At 43.5% G+C, this 22,205-nt stretch overlaps 1 protein-coding gene across 1 annotated transcript; it reads right to left on the bottom strand.

Annotated features, from left to right (window-relative positions):
• Positions 1-574: 574 nt before the first annotated feature.
• On the bottom strand, positions 575-22,205 carry LOC309370628 (uncharacterized protein). Its single transcript, XM_081912540.1, has 12 exons — positions 21,741-22,205; positions 18,773-18,865; positions 18,241-18,389; positions 16,485-16,635; positions 16,072-16,166; positions 13,034-13,094; positions 11,384-11,522; positions 10,120-10,367; positions 7,027-7,116; positions 5,035-5,177; positions 3,505-3,685; positions 575-2,723 (listed from the first exon to the last, which is right to left on the bottom strand). The coding sequence occupies exons 1-12, from the start codon at positions 21,915-21,917 to the stop codon at positions 2,709-2,711; spliced, it is 1,542 nt and encodes a 513-aa protein (XP_081768666.1). The 5' UTR covers positions 21,918-22,205; the 3' UTR covers positions 575-2,708.

Raw genomic sequence — 22,205 nt, 5'->3', positions numbered from 1 at the left:
CTCTGGGGTTGTGGTGCTCATCTCACTATATTGGCCAAGGGAGCCGGCGTACAGCTTCCAGGTCATGTGGCCAGCATGACTAAGCCGCTTCTGGCGAACCAGAGCAGCGCACGGAAACGCTGTTTACCTTCCCACCGGAGCGGTACCTATTTATCTACTTGCACTTTGACGTGCTTTCGAACTGCTAGGTTGGCAGGAGCAGGGACCGAGCAACGGGAGCTCACCCCGTCGCGGGGATTCAAACCACCAACCTTCTGATCAGCAAGTCCTAGGCTCTGTGGTTTAACCCACAGTGCCACCCGTGTCCCAGGTGCCAACAATACATATGGTCAAAAGTTCTGCTTCAACCTTAGTTAAGCCACTTCCTTTATGCATATATTAGTGTCTGGTTTTTCTTATTTAGCTTCTACTGCTTTTTGTATTTGCTTTATTTCAGTTAGATATTTAGTTCCTTTAGCAATTTCATCTAATTTTGCTCTCAGTTGACTTTCAGTAGCAATACCATTTCTAGGCAGAAGAAAATTTATGAAATATAGGGGGTAAAGACACATAAGATACAGACCGAATCAAGCCACACACTGCATTGCTTTATTTGATAACCGCAATCTTGAAATAACAGTGGCTTAGTTTCAAAATATGGCTGTGCACTCACTTATCTTCTGTAAACAACTCTTCGAAGTCTGTCGTTATAGTCAAATAATTTTTTCGCTGTGGCTGTTGAGATGTCTCCTCCATGCTTACCCAAGCTAATGCCTGAACAAAAACTGATGTTTTCTGCCTTCCTGTCCCTCCCCAACCCCCTGCCCCTGAAGCATGAGACAAAGGAGCCATTCACTAAACAGAGGCTGTGAAATTCTGAAAGTCTTTTTCTTTCTTTTGTTTTTGCTTCTTGGACACAAATTGGAAATGTGACCTTGCTTCTCATCGCCTCCCCAAATAATTGCTAATGTACAGTTTCAGAGCTAGGAATCCTAATGATAAAGGGACTGGTCAATTAAGCAGGAGCTCCACTTCACTCTGCCACTTAAAACTAATGATAGGCGTCCCCTCCATAGGGCAACAAGTTGAGGGAATGACAAGAGATCAGTCAGCAGAGAAAATATCTAGGTCAATTTAGAGGGCTGTGTGAGTGTAACTTGAGAAAAGAGCACTGAGCCTGCAGTGAAATATGTGGAATGTGAGCAAATGCCCCTACTTACTAGGCAGCATTTGTGAGTGGGTGGGAGGCTTATTCTCCCCCCCCCCCATCGCACTGCAGCAGCCTCCCTCTCCTCTGCTTTTTGCCTTGGCACCTGCAGCAATTTTTTCTTTAAAAAGAGCCACTCTTTAGAATTGTACGGAACCACAAGGCCAATCTCGTCCAACCCCTTGCAATGCAGGAATCTTTTGCCCAATGGGAGGATTGAACGCACAATACTGGGAATAAGTGTCTTGTGCTCTACTGACTGAGCTATCCACCAATTCTCTAACAAAATAGCAAACCAGTTTGACTACCCAGGAAAAATCGAGCCCTATGCCACTCACCACCAATGGGGTGGCTGAGCGAGATGCAGTCAGTTTGATGCAGCCCCAAAGTGAACATAATTTCTCAACAGGACATAATTTCTCAGAAAGTTTCCTATACAGTGGTACCTCGGGTTACATACGCTTCAGATTACATACGCTTCAGGTTACAGACTCCGCTAACTCAGAAATAGTACCTCGGGTTAAGAACTTTGCTTCAGGATGAGAACAGAAATCGTGCAGCGGCAGCAGGAGGCCCCATTAGCTAAAGTGATACCTCAGGTTAAAAACTGTTTCAGGTTAAGAACAGACCTCCAGAACAAATTAAGTTCTTAACCCGAGGTACAGAGTATCTTTGGCACGCTTTTGCAGCTCTCTCTCTCTCAATCTGTCTCTCTCTCTGCTGACTTGGATCCATATATAATTCACATATAAGGCCAATCTGATGGATTGTAAATATTCTGTTGCACTTCCTCTTCAGTTATTTCAGCAAGTGTCCCTCAAGTTAAGCTGATATTTCACTCCAAGAGCACAGCACACTTGCGCTTCCTGTTGCCTGACCGAAAGTCCACTTGTATATGCAAATACAAAGGGGGGCTTGAAAGGTAAACAGATTAGAAAAGGAGGAGGAAGGGATGAAAACAGGGAGCAAGAACATGTGGATATGCCAAACATTGCACACCTGCAAAGAAGGGTGTGCAGCATCATAAATCACATGCTGGGGAAATAGGGAGTTGAACCCCATGTAACATATAAATATTTAGTTTGTTTCATACAGGTTTCTTCAAGGGCAAGTGTCTAAATGAATCCGGTTGTAGAATGTGACATTATATAATCCATAGATTTCTGAATGCGTTCACTACAGGTTTGTGTCGCTTTTTTTTAAAGTAATGTGTTTACCACGGTGGAAAAATGTACTTTGAGTAAATGGTATTGTTGCTGTCTGGGTGGGTTGTTGTTTTTTCTTGTTTGGGGTTCTTTTCTTTGTGTTGTTAATTGATAATTTCATGTATCAATATTTTGAAAAGGAATAAAAATAATAACTAAGGCAATGAAGTGTGTGTGTGTGTGTGTGTGTGTGTGCGCGTATAAAAAAGGAATGCAGCAAAACAGAAGGAGCACTCCAAGACATTATCAAGCAAGTCAAAAGCTGTGATCAAAGACATGATGACATGCTAGCGTCTGTGCTTCTTTTCTCATGAATGTTAGATCAGTGCAGGCTGTGGGAAAGAACAGAAAGAGGTCAAATTTTAACTTACAAGTTAAACCAGAACTTGGAAGTTTTCACTTATATCCTATGCAGCTTCGCATACAAGCGCTATTTATTCATTTACCATACTTACCATATTCATAGCCCTGCCTATACCACAAAGCCAATCAGAAGGTTGGCAGTTCAAATCCCCGCGACGGGGTGAGCTCCCATTGCTCTGTCCCTGCTCCTGCCAACCTAGCAGTTCGAAAGCACCTCAAAGTGCAAGTAGATAAATAGGTACTGCTCCGGCGGGAAGGTAAACGGCGTTTCCGTGCGCTGCTCTGGTTCGCCAGAAGCGGCTTAGTCATGCTGGCCACATGACCTGTACACCATCTCCCTCGGCCAGTAAATCGAGATGAGTGCTGCAACCCCAGAGTCGTCTGCAGCTGGATCTAACAGTCAGGGGTCCCTTTACCTTTATACCCAAATATCCCAGGGCAGAAATGCATAGTGAGAGCAGTCCTTTATTTCCCAGGGGGTATTCAAGAGTACCTAGTTTTTGGCACACCTCTCTCTCTCTCTCTCTCTCTCTCTCTCTCTCTCTCTCTCTCTCTCTCTCTCTTTTTGTCAAAAAGTGTGGCACTTAATGTAACAACTTCATAGTGAGCACCAGCACCTACTTTTCTACAAAAGGAAGCACTGGGAGGAACTCAAATCCTTCATAGAAGAGCATTTAGCCATAGAGACTATAAGAACAGGTTTGTTTCTTTGCTGTTTTTTTAAAGCAGCTTCTGGAATGATTCTCTTACCTGAACAAAGACAGAATAGGTCCCACAAAGTATCCTCTTTAGCTCCGCAATCACTTTCAGAAAGCAGATCAACATTTGGAGGCCGCTAAGAGCTATCAGAATAGAAAACAAAATGATGTTCCACTCCACTACATAGGCAGGTTCGGAGCATTCGGACCAGGAGGCGTGATCCGTGAGGTAGCTATCAGAGAAACAGCAGCATAAAGAAGTTAGAAGCTATTATTGTAGATTTACCTCAAGGCCTGTCAAGTTTGGCAGGCAGGGGAAATTTCAGTCCCCATTCAGAGCTATAGCCACATGACTCCCCATCTTCTCGTCCATCTTTGAGGCTATTTCAAAGAAAGAAACTGACCCAGACTTCCTTTTCTAAATCTAACCATGCTTCTAGCCCTGTGAACTAGCCATGGTGACGATACTGCTTCCTTCCACCTCAGTTCCTCTCCCAAATATGGCTCCTGTGAAACATGTTGCCTTTGTCCCCTGCATTTCTGGAGCTGCTTTCTAGAGATGTGAGGGATGTTATTCCCCATTAGAGTTTCTACATCAATAGTGGGTGGTCAGGGCCAACCCTATCATTAGGCAGAATGTGGGCAATTGCCTAAGGTGGCGGTTGCTGGGAAGCAGCAGTGCCTGCCCTCCATTCTATTGGAGATCAGAGCTATGCATGCTGCAGGCTTGGCCTACACTCCTCAAACTAGCCTGCTGATCTCAGGTGCACTGGAAGTCATTATCCCATTGCTGGTGATGAAGTAGGATTCAACTACCAGCTTTTGTCCATGGGAAAGGAGGTACCATCTTCTCCTTTGCCTCAGGCAGCCAGATGTCTTGTGCTGGCTCTGTGGATGGGTTACCAGGGACAGAGGTGTCCCCACTGTAATGTTGCCTCAAAGCACAGTTTCTCCCCATGTGACCAGATAGCAGCCATTCATTTCTAGGGGAAGACAGGCAGGCATGCACTAAGGGCCTGAGAAGTAGGTTTTGCCTTTTCAGATTGTCTTCACCTCGTTCCATCAAACTTCATGGGACAAACTGAAAACTAACCTGGACCCTAACTGCAAGCACCTACACCTCGTGCAAAGGCATCAGCATTTTACTGCGAACTTCTACTAAGATACATGTTTTGCAAGCAATTTGCCCTAGTAGAAGGCATTTTCCTATGTTACTTTTACTAATATATATGCACATTTGACTCTATATTTCAAAAGATGGGTGTTTGGATTTGATATCCCGCTTTATCACTACCCGAAGGAGTCTCAAAGCGGCTAACATTCTCCTTTCCCTTCCTCCCCCACAACAAACACTCTGTGAGGTGAGTGGGGCTGAGAGACTTCAGAGAAATGTGACTGGCCCAAGGTCACCCAGCAGCTGCATGTGGAGGAGCGGGGAAGCGAACCCAGTTCACCAGATTATGAGTCTACCACTCTTAACCACTACACCACACTGGCTCTCTCTGTGTTTTGGTCTGGTGTTTTGGGGGCTGGTTCAAAGCTGCCCCTTAGAGACAGCAATCTTTCTTTCTTTCTTTCTTACCGGCCTGCAGTGTCTTTGAAGGCATACTCCCAGCCAGCGGAGGTTCTGCAGTATGGGCCCTGCACTAAACCCAAAGTAGATATGATCAGGCTGTATCCAGAGAACGCGATGCCTAGCAGGGCAAGCACAACTGAAATGAAGCGCTGCATTAAAGAGAGCACAGTGTTATCTTTATGACAGTGAAGGAATTTTATCGCTTCAGTTTCCTGATAAAAGTGTGTGTGTGTTTTCTACCCAATACTTAGATTAACTTAGCATAGAAAGTGTTCCGTAACTTAAAGAGCCAGGGGAAAGGGGGGGGAGGAATAGCAATAATCTTTAGCACAGATTAGAATGAATGTTGTTGGCAGGCAATGTCTCAAAATAGCATAATCTGTTATAAGAACACACTTCTACCTTGTTGGAAGTGGTGGGAAAATGCTATTACTACAATAGAAGCAAGCTGCAAGAAAGGGAGCATTGTCTGAACAAAGTTTGCTGGGGGGGGGAGTTACACTGATAGCCTTTGTAATAAAAAAATTAAGGTCTTATAATATATACAGACATACCTTGGGTTAGATGTGCTTCAGGTTGAGCATTTTCAAGTTATGCTCCGCGGAGACCCGGAAGTAGCGGAACACGTTACTTCTGGGTTTCGCTGCTCGCACATGCGCAGACACTCAAAATGACATCATGCGCATGCGCAGAAGCGGCAAAATGCGCAGACGTGCAGTCACGTCTTACGTTTTACTCAGGATGCAAATGGGGCTCTGGAACGGATCCCGTTCGCATCCTGAGGTACCACTGTAATAAGTGTTCATAAATGTACCAACCAAGCACGTACATAGATATGTGGACCACATGTCTGGAGCAGCACAGGAAGAGCACCCTGAAACCATTTTGACTCTCAAACTGACCAAATGTTTTCTCTGCAAGGAGGGAGCGGGTGAGGGAACCTTCCCGTTGTCTCAGGAATTGGGTAATCACCATCTCAAAGGAATAGTCAGACTACCACAAAAGGCAATCAGATAAGGCATTATCAGTTAACCTGGCAGACAGGAAAAACAACAACATTCAAATTTCTGTTGTAGACCGTCTTTTCTGTGATGTAGGTATGATGTTTGTGGGGGGTGTGGTCTTGGGTTACACCCCTTCTGTGGTGTATGTATGATGTATGGAGGGGTGGTCTGTTGCTCCAGGGCAGGGAATTTAAAATGTCTATAAAAGGGCAGGCACACCTTGGTTCTGGGTCCTCCTCCTCCTGTGTGTGAGGGGAGCACCCTGTTGCAACAGCTTTAATAAAAATCAGGCTTACTAGCTGTTTTGCTTCTCAATATTCTCTGGTTGGCCTCTGTTATTTTCTCCTACCAATGGAGAACCTACAAAGGATTCTATAAAGGGCTCTTGTATGCCCAATAAGGGAATAAGGGCAGATTTTGTTTGTAACACCTCTCAGTTGGATTTGCTGTCAACATTCTCAATATGGGTGCTGGTTTTAGGGGGGGGGAGCAGGAGTGTAGCATAGGGGGGGGGAGAGAGAGAGCTGCCAGGGCAATTGCTGGGGTGGGATCGAAGAGCGCATGCCTGCTGCATCCAGCTCACTCTGCCCTCCCCACAGCCTCACAGATCAGAACGAATGCTCAATAAATAGCCAATGCCATCTAATCTCCCAGCAAGCTTTGTGCAAACAAGTCAGGATGAATGCTCGATAAAACAGGTTGTCTGGAAGCAACGTGTGATTCACCCCACAGTGATGAGCGTTTGAGGCAGGAAGAAATTGGCCGGAATCCCAGAGTATCTCATACAAAAACAAAAACAGAAAACGTTTCCGTCAATTTGAGAGCAGTGGGAGAACTTCTTCCTGTTGTTGTTTTTCACCCCAGGAGGAGCTGTGGAGATCAGAGGTAGCCTCTTTCTTTTCCTCTCCGGTACAGAATAAGGAAGGAGATGGGAGCAGAAGGGGTCAAAGGAAGTTTTCGGCACAAATGCCATGTGTGGAAGCAAGATACGCACCCTGTAGGTCCTGGTGCAGCTTTCACTTGGGCAGCATTTTTGGAAGGTGTCTCGGTCCAGGAATATTAAAAGTGCTGCCAGCATAAGCATCTGGAAAGGCAGGAGTGGAAATCACAGAGGATACGGTATCCAATAATATCACATTCTGATAGACTCTATAACAGGCACAGGCAAACTCAGCCCTCCTGATGTTTTGGGACTACAACTCCCATCATCCCTAGCTAACAGGGCCAGTGGTCAGGGATGATGGGAATTGTAGTCTCAAAACATCTGAAGGGCTGAGTTTGCCCATGCCTGCTCTATAAGCTGGAATTGTAGCGTGTGTCTCTGGAAAGCTCTACGATTTGTTGTGTTTTTATATTGACTACAGCAGCCTTTCTCAACCTGTGGGTCCCCAGATGTTGTTGAACTACAACTCCCATCACCCCTAGCTAGCAAGGCCAGAGCTCAGGGATGATGGAAGTTGTAGTGCAACAACATCTTGGGACCCACAGGTTGAGAACCGCTCGACTAGAGGTCACCACACCTGCACACTCCACTCATGAACACCCGCCCATCTGCTACACCACTTCTCCCACACCTAACCAAATCCCCACTCCTCTCCACCCACCAAACCCCAGCTTCCTTCCCTCACAGTTCGTTTAATTTTAGGGAAATGATTTGTGAAACCACTTCCCACCTTCCTTTAAACACTGCTCCAGCAACATTTAACGGAAGGTGGGGACACTTCGGAGCAAGACTTCTCTGAAGCATCCCCACTTTCCATTAAACAGCACTGGAGCAGTGTTTAAAGGAGGGTGGGAAGCTCTTCAGATGGATATTTAGCAGATGGCTGAGACGTGCCCCCCCCCTTTCCATTAAACGTTGCTCCTTCCTCAACAGCTTACCTGGACTTCCTGCCACCTATGCTGCTCCCTTGCTTGCTTGCTTGCCTGCCTGCCATTCTCCTGCCACGCTGCAGTTGGTATGGCCACCTATTGGTAGGCATATGAACTACAGCGTGATGCTCACAATAATATGGTATACTATAAAGGGATATTATGAACCGCTGGCGGTAAGTTATGCCTAAAACGGTTGTGTAAAAATTATATTATAAATAAATTTTGATCAGATAGTGCTGAACATCTAATCTTCACAAAGTTAAAGTGTCTTTCCCAAATAAATGAGTAACCATAACCAGATCCCTTGCAGCTGAAAAAATTTGGAGATAAAAATCTCTCTCTCCTTTTGGAAAATAAATACTGGCTTCTAGTTGTGTCTAGCAGGTCCAATCTGTGATGTATGATATATTAAAAGGGAAAAGTAGATTTTGCTACAATATCCATCTAGGAACCTAGGAAGCTGCTTTATAAAGAGCCAGACTATTGGTCTATCTAGTTCAGCTCTGGCAGCAGCTCTGAAAGCTTTCAGACAAGGTTATCCCCCAGCTCTATCTGGGAGAATTGGAACTGGTATTTTCTGCATACGAAGCAAATGCACTTCCATTAAGCTATGGCCCCTGCTCTATATTGAGGGGAATACAAAGGATAGTCACCATGAAGTCCCATTGAAATCCATTTGACTTAAGTTAACCACCTAACTCCTGATCTTATTTACTTAGAAGGCAGTCCTGCTAATTTCAAAGGGGCGTGTTTTCCAATAAGCACAGTTGCCTTATGTAACTCTACACTGAGCTGCTCTGATTTTGAATTCAATGGTATAAACACTTTGAAATACAGTGGTACCTTGGGTTAAGTACTTAATTCGTGCTGGAGGTCCGTTCTTAACCTGAAACTGTTCTTAACCTGAAACACCACTTTAGCTAATGGGGCCACCTGCTGCCGCCGCACTGTCGGAGGACGATTTCTGTTCTCATCCTGAAGCAAAGTTCTTAACCCGAGGTACTATTTCTGGGTTAGCGGAGTCTGTAACCTGAAGCATATGTAACCTGAAGTGTATGTAACCCGAGGTACCACTGTACATAAATGAATAAAGGAAGCACTTTGTTTGGTATTCAGTCCAACAAACACTGGCTACCATAGTCATCTGCCAGTTCTCATTAGTTCAAGCTCATGTCATACATATTGAGATCACACTTACATTACTCTAGAGTAGGATGGAAGGCTCTGCCAGTTTTGGTTTTCTCAGTTTTCCATTTTTCTCCAGTTTAAAGTTCAATTCTCCACATTTCTGCCACTATTTGCGGGGAGGGGGGTGTTGCTTTGGGTTTTTTTTTAAATCCTTATAAAAATGATCAGCATTTTAATCTGACTTATTCCTAATAAATATATTTTTGCCCTGAACATATGGGATACAGCAGTTTCTGAGCATCTCAGCAGACACAGGAGAGCAAATAAAGGCATAACAAACAGAGACACCTTCCAAGAAACGTGGACCTCTTTCTTTAACTATGTTAATGGCCCAAATCAAGACTTTGTTATACCAAACTGCTCAGTATTCTCAGTGGAGGGAATACATTAAGTAATATGCTTGAACACTGAATGTGTAAGTTTATGTTTAAAGTCAATGGCTAGAACAAACAACATTAGATGTACTGCTGGAGAAGTGGCTCTTGTATTTGAATTTGTTTAAAGAGCAATAAAAAATTGTATGTAACTTTGAATAACATACATTTTTTTGCAAGCAATTTCCCCTGATATAATGCATGTTGTAAGTTATGTTCACGGACATATGCACACTTTCCCCTAATATATTTGTAAAAATATTAGTTTGCAAATGTACCACGAAATTTGAATAAGTGAGAATTTTGGAAGGCGGCTCTGTTTCGGTTCTCATATTGTTCTAGAAAATGCAGATTTGATCGATTCAGCTTTAAATGTGAAATGAATTCTGCACCCCCCACCCCTCCTCTGTAGTAAATGCTTTTGTATGTTGTTGGCAAATAAGCCTATATTAAAAAGCACTTTCTTTTGGGTGGCTGTCACCCTTGATTTCAGGATCCCAATTACATTTCCTGTCTCTAAAATAAAGCCACTTCTCTTTTCTTCCCCCCATCTGCCCCTTCAGACATTGCAAGATCACACAGCAGATTAGCACCTTGTTGCAGGGATCCCTAGAGAAGCAATCAAATAAGAAAGCAGAAACCACACTTACCATAAGACCGGAGAAACAGATTCCTTCAAAATACCACACATAGTTGGTGAGATTGTTGCTGGAAGCATACAGAGCTTTCCCATCAGGAAAATAGAGCAGGATATTTATAACACTGCTCCAAAGTGCTAGGGGGATTAACAGGCAACTGAGGCAGCCGCCACACTTTTGTAACCCCATCTCAAAAGGGCAGAGAAGGTGGTGGCCAATCCTTCCTGCCAAGTTGTCAAACGTCTCAACTTTCTTGTTTCAACTGAGTCATTTTGCATTGACAAGAACCCCGTTGCCGGGATATGATTCTTCTCAAACAAGCTCAGTGCCCAGCAAATAAAAGCTTTGCGGTTCGTAGAACAATAGGCAAATGCCACTGGCTGGAGTTCTTGTCATATCCTTGAAAGGAGGGGAAGGTGTTCCTCTGAGGAAATTCGCCTCTAAAGGGAATTCCGACTCAAAACCTCAGTCGCTCTTCGGAAGACAGGGGACTCAGTAAAGAAAAAGCGCTTTATATGAATTATAACACTATGACACCAGATGGTGCTGTGGAGTCCTGTCTTTCGCCAATGGGATTTCCCTTTACAGTGGTACCTCGGGTTGCATACGCGTCAGGTTGCAGACGCTTCAGGTTACAGACTCCGCTAACCCAGAAATAGTACCTCGGGTTAAGAACTTTGCTTCAGGATGAGAACAGAAATTGTGTGGCAGCAGCAGGAGGCCCCATTAGCTAAAGTGGTGCTTCAGGTTAAGAACAGTTTCAGGTTAAGAACAGACCTCCGGAACGAATTAAGTACTTAACCTGAGGTACCACTGTATGAAGTTTACAATGCATTTAACTGAATCGCTTTTTTTGATGTGTATAGATCCAGCCAAGGCATAGGAAGGGGGGGGTGGCGGTCCGACCCTGGTGTCATCCTTGAGGGGGGGTGACAAAATCCCCCTTGGACACTGATCGCCATGCCGATCACACCCACACCCCGGGTGCATGGCATATGCACCGCTCTGGGCATAGCTGTCAATGTTTCCCTTTTTTTAAGGGAAATCCCCTTATTCCGAATAGGATTCCTCACAATAAAAGGGAAAAATTGACAGCTATGGCTCTGGGTGCCCCAGTGGCTAGTTCCACCGCTGGATCCAGGCAGGGTTTCTCCAAAAATAAAAGAAAAACAGGACAAGGTTATGTAGGTAGGACCAATTGACTGCCTGTTTTTCATTTTCCATAGCAGCATGCAGTTGGGTTGGCATTTAACTGAGCTTGGGGCCTCAAGCTCACCCAGAAAACATGCCCTCTTGTGAGATGTGCCAACGCTGTACGAGGTACAGTTGACTAGGACGCCAAACCAATTCTCTTCTTTGCCTTGGTGTTGCTTTGTGAGGATGATGCTCCAAGTTGGCTCCAAGTTTCCAGAGAGCTGGGTGAGAACCCGGAATAAGGAGTTGATGTTTACATGCCTCTGCATCCCAAAATAAGTCTTAGTCCATCCCCAAACATTAACTCACCTTCCCACTCGCAGTGACTGTCCCATTTCAGATGCAGTAGCATTTGTCTCCATTTCAAAGAGGTTTGGTTTGTTTGTACTTTAGTATGTGATACCCATAGGAACTAATAAGCATAACAGTTAAAAGCAGGTGATGGGTAATACTGTATTGGTCTGAATATAGGCTGCACTCCCCCGCCCCGCCCCCCAAAAAATCTAGCTTGTATAAAACCTGAGTGAGGTTTATAATCATGTACTTCTAAGTAGAGAAGCCATGATTTAAAATGAGATATTGGGACCCACGTAGGGCTTTGGGATACTTCAGAAGTTTTTTTTTTGTAAAAGGATCACCTGTCCTTCTCAGCAGGTATCACTCATTGCTTGGCTGAATTGATTTTAGAATGAATTGATTTTAGAACGTTTTTCAATTAATTGATTGTGATTTTATATAAACTGTGTTATTTTTACTGTTGTCAGCCGCTCTGAGCTTTATGGTACATGTTTTCCTTTCAAAAAGATCTCGTTCCGCAAAGCGCAGTTTATATTTGGAGGTGGCTCATATTTGGACCAATTTGGTACCGCTTCCTGAAACCCTGTCATTCAAAGCCGAATAGACAACACTAGGTTAGGTGAACAACTAGTTTGACAAAAGGCTGGGTCTTCCATGCACCAGGGTGTGGCAACCTGTTTCAGGTGGCATCATGAGGAAAGGATAGCTGCAGACAAGAATTTGTATGTGAAAAGTACAACAAGACTTTTTACTGGCTCCAGCATTTGGGCTCAACTTTAGGCAACAAAAATTATCTCATACCTGGTAGAAAGCATCTTTCTATGTTCTTCCTAACCTGCTTTCACAAAAACGTAGAACAATTTCAATTCTAGTATCGAAATATAGGATGCACTTTTTTTCTTGAAAACAACGGAATTCAGTGTACTGCAGTTCTAAATGCAGATGTGTGGGAATAAGTTGAGGGAGGGCTATCATTTAACTGAGTAAGTTCCTTTTCTTAGTGGTTTTGTTTGTCGAAACGTGACTACTGATTTCAGACTGCATGCGGGTGCTAGTAACATTATGTTTATCGAATAGGATTACAGTATATACACCTCTCTGGCAGGGCTCTAAATGTAGGCCTGCAGCAGGGTTTTTCCCACCCCAGAAAGAAGTTGTAAGAAGGGAGTTTGGGTTGTACTTGGGATGCAATGTCTGAAGACCACACCATTTGTGTGCTGCTTTTCCACAGCTCAAAGTGGCTTTCCACAGGCAAAAAAAGTTTAATCATAGATTGTGCATGCCAAACAGAAGAAATGTCTTCTGCTTTTGTTGGATTGCTAATTAACAGACAGTTTCTCAACTGTTGCTTAGTGTTGCAATAGTTACAGCTACATTCCCATAAATGACAAGTTTCCTAGTTGTTGTTGCTTGCCGAGAGAGTTGAATAACCTACCTGCTGACTGAAACCAAATTTGATCAAAAGCAATTCATTTGCCAGACGTAAGGTTTTTGTTCTGAAAGGGTTTAGAATTCATCAGTAGGCGTTATGTCATCGCCATCATTTCATGTTAGTCTCTACTAGCATAAGAAAGCCGAAAAGATTTTTGTCATGACTTATAAAGATCACTTCCAGTTTTGCACTAACTGCAAATCAAGTGTGCAAGAGGATATCTTCTTACAGTGAGGAGAGATGAAAGACAAGGAACACATGTACACTGCAAACATAAGATGGTTTTATACCACTTAACTACAAAGGTTTCTTCAAAGAATGCTGGGAGTTGTCGTTTGTTAGTTATTTCATCAGTGGAACCACCCCCCCTCGGGAGGTTGTGGGCTCTCCTTCCCTGGAGGTGTTTGATGGCCATCTGTCATGGATGCTTTAGTTGAGATTAGTTGGACTAGATGACCCTCTTAGTCCTCTTCCAACTCTGCAGTTCTTTTTTATTTCACTTACTACAGAGATGCAATAGCTTATAATTTTAGTGCACGAGCTGCCTTTCTCTTTAGGATTTCCTTGCAGCGCTTCATGTGGTCTATTTCCGGTGCCAATTCATTCATAACCTTCTCAGATCTGTATATTTAACTGTGAATTTTGTTCGGCAGTGAAATGAATCTCTATGAAAGACGTGAGAAGAAAGAAAACACACGTGGGGGTTGTGGGGTTTATTTTATTGTTACTGTTGTGGATCACCGTCATCTTAATTTTCAACCCAATCTTTTTTAAGTCGAATCTCCTTCACTCCTTCCCACCTTGACGTCATCTTACTTCCTTCTTCTATAGGAAGATACAATGCTCAAGGAAGCAGCCTCTCTGCTCCTTAGGTATGCACTCCCCAAATATATCCATAAAGGATAAATAATACAACTCCAGCCCTAATCAGGCATTCCACAGAATGTGTGAAGGCAGAGACTGTGGGAGGAAGGTGGAGAATGCACGCCAGCCCTGACCTCAACTCCACTTCTGACTTCAACACACCGAGCGCAAAGGCCTGAAGTTTATTCTAAGTGCATTTGGCTAAACATACTCGGAATCTTCCCCATGCTTGAGAATGCAAGCAAGGCAGGGGTCTCAATCTTAGGAAGACTTCTATGTGGGTTCAGCTTGGAATCCCACTTCAGATCTTTGCACCTGAAATTTGCTTCCATGGTGGTGGGAAGTGGAGCCAATGTACTCAACTCTGCTCCTTCCCCAGGTTCATTTTGAACACCTGAAGGAGGAGATATATGACGCATAGGCAAGGGGGCGGGGGGGGCACTTGCCCCCTCCTAAATTAAGTAAGTAAATAAAAATACTTTACTAAAAGTAGAAACCGTAGAAAGATTGACAGATTTTTCTGAGCACTTGGGGTAAAAAAAAAAAGTAATTTAAAACAACATTTCATTCCGAATCTGCTAGACAGAGGACGGTGACAGGTGTCCTGCCCTTCCCTAACATAAATCCTGACTACGCCCATGATCCCTAATAAAATGAGTCCAAGCTTTTACTGGTACCATTACTCAGCTACAGCTCCTAGTGCTGTCATTTGAAGCAATAAACGTCTTGTTGGGGGAAATCAATTTATACATGAAAAACAGAACATTGAAAACCATCCAATTAATGATGGAAAACAGTATAATATATGCTAACAATGCAATCCTACACATGTCTACTCAGATGTAAATTTCACTGAGTTCAGTAGGGCTTACTCCCAGTTACGTGGGTTCAAAGTGGCAGCCTAAATGATCCATCGGTCTGCGCTTGCACAGCTAACAATAGTTACATTTCTGTAACGTAAGAGAGCTCAAAGGGGATCTGGCACAATATACTTTTTTTAATTGCCGAGTTACGTGCTAGAAGTTTTTAAACAATGCTATTCGGGAACAGCGTATGTGACATGAACAGAGTACATATGCTATATAAAACAAGTGCTAAGAATATGAGTTTTGTCTCAGTTCAAAAAAATACAGGAATAATTACAGTGAAGTATGAGAAGTTTTCAACCCATTTCCAAGTCCAAGCGTTTTAGCAAGGGCAGGTCTGTAAAAGATTAAAAGCACACATTTGATAAATACATGAGAGCAATAGCCCAGAATCCAAAACCCTTATCCATTTATACAATATAGGCAGCCCAATGCAGAGTTCACTGAATTCAAGGTCAATTTCAATGGATCATGACTCATTTTCAGAGCTGATGCACTGATCTGAATGGGGGAAACTCCCCATTGCTAGATCCTCTGTTGTGACACCAACTTTAGTGTTGGCATCCTTTGGTAGAGTGTCATTCACACAGAAAATAGTGGGGCTTCTTCCTTGTGTCATGTTTCTCACTCCTGTACAACAAGATTTTGGTTGACTGACCATCAGATGTTCCCATGAAAGAGAGAAAATGATAGTCACTCAAGGACCAAAGGAACAATGCTTGGAAGTAAAATGGGTAGTAGATACTCCTTATGAGACCAGAAGATTATAAAACTAAATATGGCAGTAAAAGCTCTGGTGACCAAATCATTTAGAAAGTTTGGGAGGAAATTAACATCATGGGACACTTGCACACATTCTCATCTTTTCATATGAGCAAATCCCACTGATGTAACATTATGCAACATTTGGGAAAGACATACTGTCATGCAGTGTTCTTCAACTTTGGGTCCCCAGATGTTGTTGGACTACAACTCCCATCATCCCCGACCTCTGGTCCAAGCTGGCTGGTGATGATGGGAATTGTAGTCGAAGAACATCTGGGGACCCAAAGTTGGAGAACACTGCTCTCATGCCAAAGCTAAGAGCCACAATCCAAGATAGCACTGAACATACATCACTGCGCTGAAATCTATGGGTTGTGTCCAGATATGTCACACTCAGAGTAGATTCATTGATACAAATTGTCATGAAAGACAGAAGTCAATTGAATTCAGTGTGTCTACTCCAAACATCACTTAGTCAGATACAACCCTATAAACATGAATGCACTCACCTCTATTTTGGATTGTGGCCAAGCATTTTTAAGTCACACTGAAGCTGCTTGGGAGTGTTTTAAGCACATGCCCAGCTCTCTTGAGCAGCAACACTCATTTGGTTGGGGCCCACAAGCCGGATCGATTCTGTGCTGCAAAACCAATTAGTAGTGTTTGGTTCTTTTTGATGTCTGTTTCGCTGCGTTGTAATTGCTAACATTTTATTGGATTTACATTTTTATGGTACGGCTGCTTTGGGGGCATTGCCCAAAAGGGACCTATAAATGCAATACATATAGAAATATACTTTGTATTCGCTTGTCCAGGCACTAATTTCCTAATGACACAGACATAATGGCCATCCTTGGCTTGCTGAATCAGCTCGTAAAGCATCATGGGCAGTTTCTGCGTGGTCATATAACCCCAAAAATACCTGTTGAAAGCTTTGGGTAGCCTTTAAACACACTTACCTCTTTGTGAACGTGGCACACGGTACATGCGCCTCCAAGACAGCCCCTTATTATGTGAATGGTACAGATAATTATTTCGATGCCGCTCAGAACAAGCAGGATGGCGAACAGGGTCACGTTCCAGGTAACAATGTGCTCATGGCACAGGTACCTATTGAAAACAATCACAAATATTAATTTGTAGCTGTGGAAGTGGGGGGAAGGTGCCGCAACAACAACAACAAATTGTTCTAATAAATTTAATAGTCTTTGTCCCCATTTAATATTTTGAAGATATTTGCTCCCTATTCCCTACTTTTTCAGACAGGGAGGAAGGGAGAGAGAAAAACAGCAGTCAGAAAATATCCTCACAACATGGTTTTTCCTCCCTGGAAAGGGACTGTCTGCATCTAGAAATAGACAAATCTGTCACTTTTTATTTCTTTCCGTTTTTTGTTTTTTCAGTCTTAAGTTCAGTTCTTCACATTTCTGCAACACTTTGCAATTTTTTAAAAAAGTCCTCCTGATAATTCATCCGAATTTTAGTACTCAAACAGTGGTACCTTGGTACTTGAACGGCTTGGCTCCCGAACAAATCGGCTCCCGAATGCCACAAACCTGGAAGTAAGTGTTCCGGTTTGTGAACGTTTTTTCGGAAGCCGAACGTCCAACACAGCTTCTGCAGCTTCCGATTGAGTGCAGGAAGCTCCTTCAGCCAATCAGAAGCCACACCTTGGTTTTTGAACAGTTTCGGGAGTTGAACGGACTTCTGGAATGGATTAAGTTTGAGAACCAAGGTACCACTTGGCATATACATTTTTGTAGGCTCCCCCCCACCCCGACATACACATTCTTGCAAGCAGTCTTCCCTAATGCATTCTCGTACCCGAGTTTATTCATTTGTGCGCACCAGGGTTTCCCAAACTTGGGTCTCCAGCTGTTTTGGGACTACAAGTCCCATCATCCCTAGCTAGCAGGACTAGTGGTCAGGGATGGTGATGAATGACAGGGTGCAATATACTACTTCAGTGGTTCTCAAAGGGTGTGGCAAGAGGAGTGGGAAGATTCAAGGGCTATCACAGAAACATTTAAACAATTCATTTGTGTTGGTGAGGAAATGAGGGTTTGTTTATCTCAAATTAGACTTAATATAAAAGATTACCCAGCAAAAGCCAAGTCACACCTCTCATTGAATCTGTATGCATACTTAAAGCATGCACACACACACACACACACACACACACACACACACGTATTTTTCCATGAATAAAACGCCCCCTATTTTTTGGGAATCAAAATTAAGAAAACGCACTATGCACGATCGCTTATTTTAAACTTCAAAAATTTAGGAAAAAATATAGACTTATACATGGAAAAATATGATGTGGAAACAGAAAGAGGACAGAGATTTTCCTTTTTCAATGTACTTCTCATCAATAAAAATTTCACTGTGGCGCAAGCAAATTTTCATTCTGAAAGTGTGGCTCAGAACAAAAAGTTTGAGAACCACTGTCCTACTTAATAATCAAAACCTCCAGGCAGTTTACATAAAATATACCTTTAAAATGCCAATATAATCAGACAAGATAGTCTTTAAAAAATCAAAATAAAACCAGCAACATAGAATAATAGACTCTGATGCCTGGGCAGTATGCAAAGGTGTTTGAGCTCCAGCACTCATCATTCTCAGTCCACATGGCTGGTTGCCCAAGATGATGAGCGTTGCAGTCAAAAAGGCACCCTGCCCCTGCAGTCTGCCACAGGAAAGCTTACATACCCTCCATGAGTGTTTAAGAACGGATAGCACCCGCTGTGGTCATCAGTGCAATAACAGTAAGGTCTTTCGGCCAAAGCCAAAGCTGAAATGATGAAGCAGTATCCAGCACCGAGAATCCCAACAGCGGCCACCACGACTGATGCCAGCAGCTACAATAGGAAAGTAGAAAGAATGGAGTCAGGGGACGCTGGTCTGTTAAGGCAAAAGGCCTATTGCCCCACCACTCAAGTCTGCCCTCAGCCAGTCCCATTTCCTTGCCTTCTTGCTTAAGAAATAGTCCGGGATGTGGTTCTGGTTGTCAGGTTCCTCCTAATCAGTCCAAGTGTAGAACTCAGTAGGGAAGAGGACAACATTAGAAATGGTTGGCTCTGCCTGCCATTGGCTCTGGCGCCACCTAGTGTTGGCCTCTCTGCCTTCCACCCAACCAGCTGCGATGGGTACCCACCACCAATGAAAGGAATGAACAGCCTCCTCTGAGTTTCTGATTGGGTCTCATATTTAAATGACTGGCAAAGGGAAAAGGCTCACTTACTGCGCAGTTTCTCCCATAGTGCTCGTGGGGAAAGCATCCATGGAAACACCCTTCATTTTCGAGTCCAATGAGCACAAATGCCGGGATCAACACCTAGGTTTAATTTAAAAACAAACAAACAGTTGTATTGCAAACAATTATATTAGATCAGCGATTGTACAGTGGTACCTCGGTTAAGAACTTAATTCATTCTGGAGGTCCGTTCTTAACCTGAAACTGTTCTCAACCTGAAGCACCACTTTAGCTAATGGGGCCTCCCGGTGCTGTCATGCCGCCAGAGCACGATTTCTGTTCTCATCCTGCAGCAAAGTTCTTAACCCGAGGTACTATTTCTGGGTGAGCGGAGTCTGTAACCTGAAGTGTCTGTAACCTGAAGCATCTGTAACCCGAGGTACCACTGTATCTGCATTCCACATCTCAGTATGAGTTTCTGATTAGTTTTGATCATGCCTACTGATGTGGCTCAGCTTACATCTCGTATCCCATTTATGTCCAATTTCTTCTAGCTAATTAAACCAAAAGATTTTTTTTTGCAGTTGCCCAATAGCAGACCAACGTAATTAATGGATTTGACTTCATCTCCTGAGTCAAACCATTGGTTCATCTAGTTCAGTGCTGTCAACACTGACCGGCAGCTGCTCTCCAAGGCTTCAGGCAGAAGTTTCTCCCAGCCCTACCTGAAGGTACCAGGAATTGAATTTTGGACCTGCTGCCGATGCTTTGCCACCAAGCTGCAACCCTCCCTGAGTCATGTATAGTACTTCTGTTTTCATTGTGAAGACAGATAACTGGCTGTATTTATCTGAAAGTGTCAACAGACCAATTCAAGCTTGTTAGCCAATGGGTTACAGGCTAAATCAAATCTGGCCTAATTTTAAATTAAACTATTCCACTTCTTCCACCTCCTTCATTTGCCCCTCCCCATCACTGCACAGGGGAGAGGTGGCTGCTGAAAAAAACTATCAGCTGAGAGGGGATGTTTAGGTCTTGTCATAACGATGTCATGAACCACAGAAGGAGAAGGGATTATTAGCAGACACCTTCCTAGACACCTATAATTCTAGGCCAGCAGGGAGGGTGCCACCACAGACCTGGCGTCTTGGCAGCAGCGTCACCACCAGGGACTGTGGGAGGGCAAGGTCAGGGAGGTTCAGGTGCATCAACAGGAGCATTGGTTTGCCTTTATTTTTTGCCATGCCCAAACAGCCTTAACCTTGCTACTGCCCCATTTCCTGACTGCTCCAGCATGCAGCAGCTACACAGCTGCCCAGAGGCCATGTCTGCAGGTGTATTCTTCCCCATTACCAGCTCCTGTAGCAAATGAAGGTGGCATACCCTCCTCCAAGCGTCCTGATTTTCCAGGAACAGAACAGTCCCAGAGTGATCCTGGAATGTCCCTATTTCCCCTGGAAGTGCTGCCACATTCTAGCTCAGGCTGGTGTTTGTCATGAATGGCAGTGGCAGCAGCAGTGGTAGTGGCAGTGGCAGCTGCAAGGGCCGGCCTCCTCCCTTGGATAGCTGGTAGCTGCCGCCACTGAGATGTGCCAGCTCTGAGGGGCAGGCAGAGGGCAGGGTCTTCCTGGGTGGGAAGAAAGAGGGAGCAGAACAAAGCACAAGGAGTCTTGATTTATTTATTTTTATTTATTTTTAATGCTTTTAAAAATAAATAAAATTTATTATTATTATTATTATTATTATTATTATTATTATTATTATTAACTTATACCCCACCCATCTGGCTGGGTTTCTCCAGCCACTCTGGGCGGCTTCCAACAAGAGATTAAAAATACATTTACAAAATAACGCTTTGTCTCTCTGCATCTAATCTCGCCCCTTTCTAAAACTTCATTATTGGTGTGTGGTTTGTCTTTTTGTAAATTTACCAAAGAAGAAAATAAAATTAAGGGGTTTCCTAAGGAGAGTGTGCTGTGTCCTGTTCGTGGCACTCATTCTTTCTCTGATAGGAAATGTTCGGGGGGGCAACAAAAATGGGGGGGGTTGAGGTGGGTCAGTTGCGGGGGGGAGAGAGAGAGAGAAATGCCCCAATTTTCACCTGAGGGATGTTGGAGAATATGAGGTGGTTGAGGACTGATAAGTTTTGAAGTGAAACAGAGACACCCGAAACCAAGGTGTTGGCTTCTACTGTCCAGGAGACACCCTCAGTAACACACACATTTGTGAATTTTTTTTTAAAAAGGCATCTTTAAAACCAGGAAACTGCCCGACATGAAACAATGATCGTTTAGGAAATTGTTGTCAATTGACTCTAGAAAGGCACACCGTGTGTGTGTGTGTGTGTGTGTGTGTGTGTGTGTGTGTGTGTGTGTCTAAAAGACATCACTTTTGAGATTTGGAATATTTACGTGTCGGTTTTGAAAGTGAAATGAAAGCAGGGGGGAAATAGGAGAACAGAGGAAAAGAACAACTTAATCTTCTCAATACTCTGACAGTATATACTGTAGTAAATGTACAGTAAATTTTATGCTCTCCACCATAAAATAGAATTAGTGCTCAGCAGGAGAAGGCGTCAAGTGGGTGAAATATCTTTTATTCCATTCCTTATTTCTGAATCTCCCACAACCACCTCACAGAGGCCTCCAAGGATCCTGTTCTAGGCTGTCTAGACTAGAGCTCTGAATAAGAGTGCTCCTCTCAGGAGGTGGGGCTACACTGCAACATTTTGTTGCAGGCCCCACTAGTATCATTCTGGTTAAACTTTCTGGTTTAACTTCAGTTCTTCAGCAGAAGAAGCCACCAAGACACTTTTTGTTGGCTTATTGTTCTGCACAACTCTGAATTTTTGAAACTTTTAAAAAAGTAAACATAAAAAGTAAAAATATGGCAAAGATTCCAAATCCAGTGAGGCCATGTGGAGTTTTTTCTGAAACATGAAATTCATCAGCTTAGGGAAGAGAAGCATAAGAACATCCATTGTGAGAAAGGAAACATACAGTGATTTGTTACTCACCAAAATACCTCCTCCTACAATGCCATGAAGACAGCCAACGTATCTGCTGAGGTGGTTGTGTGAAGCGTATCTTATTTCTCCATTGGGAAAATAAAGCAGGATGTTTGCTATGATGCAGAGCACAGCAAGAATCAGCAGCTTGTACCCAACATATTTAATGCATCTCCCGTAACACATGTTGCTTGCAGTTTTGTAAATGTTCTGTCAGTCGGTAGAGCCAAGGATCTGCCTGCATGTACCTATCCAAGAGCGAAAAGGGGGAGAGAGAGCTGTGCTCATTCCTTCTTAAATACCTTGGGCTACCTAGTTACCTGGATGATTATTACACATAAGCGATGAATGGCCACTGGGACTGAAGAATGTAGGACCTGGGAGAAGCACAGTCTCATTGGCCATTTCCAATCAAGCAGTTGCCAAATTGCTACAGCGCTTCAGCTGGCCTGAATTTTAACCTTATAGGAATGA

This window comes from Podarcis melisellensis, assembly GCF_964234715.1.
Source record: "Podarcis melisellensis genome assembly, chromosome: 5".
NCBI lineage: Eukaryota > Metazoa > Chordata > Lepidosauria > Squamata > Lacertidae > Podarcis > Podarcis melisellensis.
Note: the sequence above shows the minus strand (reverse complement) of the source record. Positions and strands in the feature narration are given on the sequence as shown.

What these genes read in the sequence shown, in the direction of transcription:
- LOC309370628 (XM_081912540.1), bottom strand. Translation starts at nt 21,917, where the DNA reads ATGTGTTACGGGAGATGCATTAAATATGTTGGGTACAAGCTGCTGATT. An exon ending in TTCTTAAACACTCATGGAGG is followed by an intron (nt 16,636 to 18,240) that starts GTATGTAAGCTT and finishes TGTTTTCAATAG; the next exon opens with GTACCTGTGCCATGAGCACA. An exon ending in TTCAAAGACACTGCAGGCCG is followed by an intron (nt 3,686 to 5,034) that starts GTAAGAAAGAAA and finishes TTTCTCTGATAG; the next exon opens with CTACCTCACGGATCACGCCT.